Here is a 7,036-nt window from a genome sequence, read left to right on the forward strand (position 1 = left end):
ATGTAAATTTTTTGTATATGAGATTGACATGAATAAAATTTCACGATGGATACTTACTCAACTTGAACACCATCCTACATTGTCTCTTTGTATCCACAACCCCTTTGGATTTTATTAACCTTTCTAAAACTCCAAACTTGTTAACTCCATCTTCCAATGAACACTCTTATGTTTATCAATTTTGGATGATATTACTAGCACAAAAAATGCCTCCTTTGATGCTTCTACTTAGGGTCAATTTGTTTCACTGAAAATATTTTTCAGAAAATGTTTTACGTAAAATGAATTACATATTTTGGAAAACATTTTTTGGAAAATGTTTTATGATGTTGGAAGAAGTTGTGTAAATCATTTTTCACTAGTTGATAAATTTTTTAGAAATTATTTATTGCAAATATAAAATATAATAAATAATATTATTTATTATAAAAACTAAATATCATTATTTTAAAAATACCATAATAATTTATTTAATACTATTTATGCCAATATTATTATTAAAATATTATTTCTATAATTTTATAAATAAAAATATTAACTCTAGTATATTCTATTAAAATAAAAATATGATAAATTATATTGAATATCTATAAGAATAAAAATATTATATTATATTTTAAAATTATTAATAAATATATTTTAAGGAGTTTTTATAATATTATTAGACTATTATATTAATATTAATAATAATTTTTAAGAAATTATTAAATAATATAAATTTTATTAATAATTTATTATATATTATTAAAATAAGAATATAATAATATCATATATTATTATAATATAATTGAGTATATTATTGTAATGTTATTATTATTATATTATATTATTAAAACTATTAATAAATATATTTTAAATATGTTAATAATTAATATTTTTATTAAAATGATACTAAAATATCATATTATTATTAAATTTATAAAATAATACTGTTTTGAGTATTTATGCTTTGAAGTGAAAAGTTTGAAAAATGGCTTACAGAAAATTAAACCGTAAGTCATTTTCCACAAAATACAAAATAAATTCTGTTAATGAGGAAAATATTTTACATTGACTAATATGTTTTATTCCAACCAAACACTGAAAAGTGATAAAAACGTTTTTTAAAAATATTTTACGTTAAACAAACCGACCCTTAAGCTTTAGAGGAAGTAAAATATGGGAGCAAAGATAGAGGAAAACAAGAGATGAATAAAGGGTTCAATTTTCCCCTTATTCTTTGTCTGATGACGTAAGCAAAACTGAAAGATATTTAGTCCGATTATCTTTCAACGGTCTACTTACTCATATGATATATTCTCCTTTGATCCCAACACAAAACTTTTTATAGTTATTTAAATTCAATTTTTATTTGATTATACTTAAATTTAACGTAGTAATTTTAATCATACATTTGCAATATTTCATAAATCTCTAAAACCAATTTAACATATGATTTAGAAATTTACGAAGTAATGATAGCGGTGTCGTTCGATACCGTTAATACACGATAACAATTCTCATAATTATTGTAATCAAGTATGTTATGTTCGTAATTGTGATAAATATAACTTAACCGCAAACGCAAACACAACTACAATTGTAATTTAAATCTCTAGCGATGACCATTCACAACATTTTTTCCAGAAAATCTTATTTTTCAATCGCAACACATGATGACTTTATTATTTTTCTATCATTACAAGAAGATTTTATTCATTTACTGTTTAAATAATCTTAAACCATATTTCTTTAATAAATTATTTTTAATAAATTTAACCTATTTTGGTGTAGTGTTAAACATTTTGATATATATTTACATATTTTGGTGTAGTTTTGGAAATTTTGTATGGATAATATATGTTGGTAGATTAAAATATTTTGATATTAGTATTAAATATTTTGATAGTTGTTAAAAATGTTGTTTACTGACATTAATTGTTCGTGGGATCTTGATTCAACTCATATGTGAAGACATTGAACCTGTTTTTTTTTTCTTAATGTAAAAATAAGTGTAAATTATATCATTTTTCCTATTTTAGTGTCTAATTTTTTTTTTCGGTCAATCCAGTTGTCTAATGCTATACACGTTACTATTTTAAGTGCCCCAACCATAACTCCCGTTAGAAAATTCCGTTAAGAGACATGTATCGTATTTTGGTTATTTTAAATTTTTTAAAAAAAACTTCAAAATATTATTATATTTAATAAAAAAAACCTTAATTTCTCTAAAATTACCCAAAAAAATTAAAATCCTTAACTCTAATCTTATCATATCCACAATCACTGCTGTCTCTGCAACCCTTGACATCTCCATCGTCGGTTGTTGTCGCCCTAACATTCACGAGCGTCATCGGGTCGCCTGGGTATCGAATTTTTCAAGGGTTGGTCTGTCGGTTTGATTTAGCCTTCGCCGGTTGTTTGTCGGGTTTTTGGGTTATGGATCGTCAGGTTTGACTATTCGTTAGTTAGAGGTTATGGTGGAGGCTAGGTCGACAAAAACGACGGCAAACGGTGTCGGTCGACGTGGATATAGAGATTGGAATTAGGGTTTTTAAAAGTTTTGGACGTTTTTTAAGATTTGAGAAACTTTTAGTTTTTTTAATATATATATATATATAACATTAATTGTTTTAAATTACATTAATGTGACACGTGTCGCTTAACGAGATTTTTTAACGGTCGTCACGGTCCAGAAACCTAAAATGGTAAGGTTTGTAAAGTTAGACACGTGGATTGACGGAAAAAATTTAAACACAAAAATGAGAAAAAGTGTTTAATTTAGGCACTTATTTCTATATTAAGCCTTTTTATATATAATTTCTTGAACTGGGATATTAGGTGGTGTTTGGTTGGCATGAATCCCTTGGAATTAGGGGGAATTGGAATCCAATTCCACCAATTTCCCATGATTGGTTCAAGTTTTTCAAGGGAATTGGAATCCTTCATGGCTTCAACTTTCCATTAAATGATAGAATTCAATTCCCTTGTTGGGTTTTTGAGTTTTGGGTCATCAGGTTTGACTATTCGTTAGTTGGAGGTTCCGGTGGAGGCTCGATCGACGATAACAACGACAAACAGTGTCGGACAACGTGGATATAGAGATTAGAATTAGGGTTTTTAAAGTTTTGGATTTTTTATCAAGATTTGAGAAACTTTTAGATTTTTTTAATATATATATAACATTAATTTTTTTAAAATTAAATTAATTGACACGTGTCACTAAACGAGATTTTTTAACGATCGTCATGGCCTGGACACCTAAATGGTAACGTTTGTAATGTTAAACACGTGGATTGATCGAAAAAAATTTAGACACAAAAATGAGAAAAAGTGTATAATTTATGCACTTTTTTATATTAAGCCTTTTTATATATAATTTCTTGAACTGGGTTATCAGTAATTGGATGTGCATTTATTGATATGTAGAGTTATTGTTAGTGATTGAATCGAACCCCTAAGTATTGTTTTTCTTGAGATTCCTCCTTTGTTTGCTAAGAATGTATGCTTTGAATCTGAAAATAATTCTCTTATTGATCGAAACTGAAAGGATCTATTCTTATAGTTACGAATTTGGGAAAGAGTGTCGAAACTTCTGTAAGGGCCTTCCTGCCTAAGCCTTAAGAACATGTTCACATACTCGAATACATTATGATTTTATGGTTCCAGGGAACCAAAATTAGATTATCAATAAAAATATAAAAAAGTAATTAAATTATATTAAAATTTAAATTTATTAAAAGGCGATCAGTTCCATCCGCTCTCTCGATCCATCTTTGTATACCACGACTAATATGATAACACCCATAGTTATCGAGCTTTCACTTCCTCCCACAGCTTCGTCCGCTCGGAATAACTTTATTTATACTCACGGATATGATGCTACAATACACTGGGCTCTGGAAACGGGCCAATGCTCATGTTTGTGCAAATTATGCCATCAGCTTGCAAATCGCCGGTGTTTAGCATAAATGGTCAACTATAAACCAAGAAGCGGTGAAGTCCTTGGTCTCCATGTCCAAATACTTATGTAAAATAGAGACATAGCAGAGACAAGGCTATTCTGAATATCTAGTGGAAGGCCTTTCCGCCATTGTATTATATATTCAATTATATAAATGATCAAACACATCAATGGTAGAATGTTTCATAATTATTTTATTGAAATATCAATGTTATAGTTTGGTTTACTATCCTTTATTCATTTTCCTTTTTGCTTCTTAATTTTACAATTTTCTACCCAGATGAAGTCACTAAGATTTGGTCTTAAGGGTTCTGCTGAGTATTAAGATATGATCCGATGGTAACAATATTACTGTGATCAATTGTAATGTATACCTAATTCTGCCACCTGCTTTTGCACTTGGTCTCAGTTAATAAGATCAATAGCAATGATATGTTGATTGATTCTCTCTAAATTAATTATCATTATATTTCTAGGTATGTTATTGATTCTGGTTACGTGAAGCAACATCAACACATCAATACAACGCAGCAACTGGAATGTACTCCCTTGATGTTGTCCAAATTAGCAAGTAAGTCGATGACTTGATGTTTCTTTCAGCTTTTGCAAGATATTGAATCTTTGGTTTAACTGCAGCCGAGTCATTAGAAGATGCTTTAAAGCAACTGCATCTGATTGATGCCATTGATGAAAATGGATCGATAACAAGTATTGGGAGAACAATGGCTGGTAAGGATTCAACTTGCTTTCCAAGTACTACCATGCCAACCAGTTGCCGCCCGTTGATAAATGCATGCATTATTTGGTAGATGTCGTCTCGTATTTTTTTGGCCTCAGTCATGTTTATGATAACTATGGATTTGCAACCATCTGAAACTGGGACCTTGGAAGATATGAATTTGGTGCAGTCAACTTCCTGGCGATCAATTACGGACCCTTTTCATGAAACTAAACCCAGAATGGTCACCTTCTTTAATTCCTACTTAACTCATGTCTAGAACCAGAAAGCATGAGTTTCTATCTATTACAATGCTAAGGAATTATATTTACCCTGAATGACCTTGGAAGATATGAATTTGGATGCAGTCAACTTCAGGTGATCAATTACAAATACTTTTCGTGAAACCAAACTCAGAATGGCCACCTTCATTGATTCTTTGTTAGCTCATGTCTAAAATTGGAAACCCTGAGCTACTGTCTATAACAATGCTAATGAATTTTACGTGCCTGTAATTACTATTTGTTTTGATAAGTTGCTATTCTTTGTGGCGTTTATCATAGCTACTACTCATATGCTTAAAATACTTCTATTAGTGCTTTTTTTTTCTTGGAAAACTGCATTATTCTGCAGATGCGCCCACTGCTCACTGCACAGCTTTGTATTTGTCTGCAGAGCTCCCATTGCATACAACTTTGTAACTGTTGTATTCCAACTGTGCAACTAGTGGGATGAACCATCAGCAACGTTGTATTTGTCTACAGATCTATGAATGCGGGGATGAAAACGATTACAATATTGGTTGGTGCAAGGATTATGACTTACAGGTATGCTTCCAATTTAGAAAACATGCATTTGGAAACTGTAAATTGGAAAATATGGTTTACGAAAATCAAAACAATAGCATTTTGTCATCCCATATTTTACATGTGGTGGTTGTAACCATAATTATTTTACAGTTGAAAACTGTAAATATGGGATATTAACATCCTATATTTTTCAAATTTTTTTACTTTAATTATTTTACAGTTTACCATTAAACTGTAAATATTTTGTTTAATGGTAATTAAACAATGAACTAACTAGACAAAATGCTAATATATTTACACAGCATTTTATATTTAAAAAAGAGCATATTATAGTTACAACAACCACATGATAAATAATTAAAGTAAAACCAACATGTGAGAAATATAGTTATAACAACTTTTTGTCATCTACTGGGCTGGAAACTAGTATATATATATGGGTTTGTAGTAGACCACTACACAACCAAACCAATAGCATAAGGTACTTGCAAATATCAAACTAAGAGAAGACATGGCTGCTCCAAGCAAGGTTGGTCCTGCAATATCTACAGAGGTGTATCTGAACAATCAAACCGATCAAGATTTTAGCACGTTCGACAAGAAAGATTGGTATGGATCCGGAAATCAGCCGCTAAATGTTCCGGCGCATCAGACACGGTATTTTCAACACTTGGCCGATTCCAATGTCGGATCCTCCATCGGCGGAACTGTGTTTGTTATCAAACAAAACATTAAGTGGGTTGTTGCCTGGAGGAATGGGGTAAATGAAGTGAATAAGGTATGCATTTTTTATACCAAACTCGTCAATAAGATCCAATCTGTTGTTTCTTATTCTTTGTTATTAGTAACGAAATAATTCAACCAAATTTCACATAAATTAAATCTCTTCCAACTGCAGGTCTATACTGAGATTACTACTGACAGTCCTATTAATTGGGACAACATCAATGTACAACTGAAAAAGGCTACCAACAGTGCTGCAGCGAGTAATCTCGGATTCAAGTCAAGTCTTGAAATTGATTCAACCAGCGTTAAGCCAAACTTGAATGCAAAACTCGAGGAAGCTTGATCTCCTTCTGTCTTGATTAAAAATGATGCTTTGTATGCACTACTAATATCAAAATAAGGGAAGTTGGGTAATAAATGACTTGTGTTCAAGTCTTCCTCCAACAGCCCCGTCCCCATTTATATGTCTTTCAATGTCTAAGTTAATTTAAGTCATGTATGGTGCTTTTTTTATATGCGTAATAGAAAGGTCTTTTTATTATGTCACTGTTATTTTTTTAGCCTCTAAATCAATTCTTAGCTTAATTATTTGAAGTAAAAATTAATTAAAAAGTCAGATGAACTATTTAGAATTTCTCGAACTACATGATAGTTCATTTTTTTGGACTATACATATTAGTACATATTTTAAACCTAAATATGAACTATATTATGATTTTGTAAATATATATAACTAAATACTTTAAAATTAACACAATAAAAATAACAAAGGGTACCCTACATAGTGGGGGTAAAAAGACCTCAATAAAAAATTAACCATACCCTCATGGAAAAGATTTA

General features: G+C 30.1%; 1 protein-coding gene across 1 annotated transcript; it reads left to right on the top strand.

The window, feature by feature from the left end:
- Nucleotides 1-987: 987 nt before the first annotated feature.
- LOC120170547 lies at nt 988-6,554 on the top strand. Its single transcript, XM_039178504.1, has 3 exons — nt 988-992; nt 5,977-6,248; nt 6,369-6,554. The coding sequence occupies exons 2-3, from the start codon at nt 5,982-5,984 to the stop codon at nt 6,537-6,539; spliced, it is 438 nt and encodes a 145-aa protein (XP_039034435.1). The 5' UTR covers nt 988-992; nt 5,977-5,981; the 3' UTR covers nt 6,540-6,554.
- The last annotated feature ends 482 nt before the right edge of the window (nt 6,555-7,036 follow it).

This window comes from Hibiscus syriacus, unplaced genomic scaffold (genome assembly GCF_006381635.1).
Source record: "Hibiscus syriacus cultivar Baekdansim isolate YM2019G1 unplaced genomic scaffold, ASM638163v2 tig00003041_pilon, whole genome shotgun sequence".
Lineage (NCBI taxonomy): Eukaryota > Viridiplantae > Streptophyta > Magnoliopsida > Malvales > Malvaceae > Hibiscus > Hibiscus syriacus.

Bases quoted from the DNA above. Each gene is read 5' to 3' on its own strand.
- LOC120170547 (XM_039178504.1), top strand. From the start codon at position 5,982: ATGGCTGCTCCAAGCAAGGTTGGTCCTGCAATATCTACAGAGGTGTAT. The intron at 6,249-6,368 runs GTATGCATTTTT...TTCCAACTGCAG, and splicing joins GGGTAAATGAAGTGAATAAG to GTCTATACTGAGATTACTAC.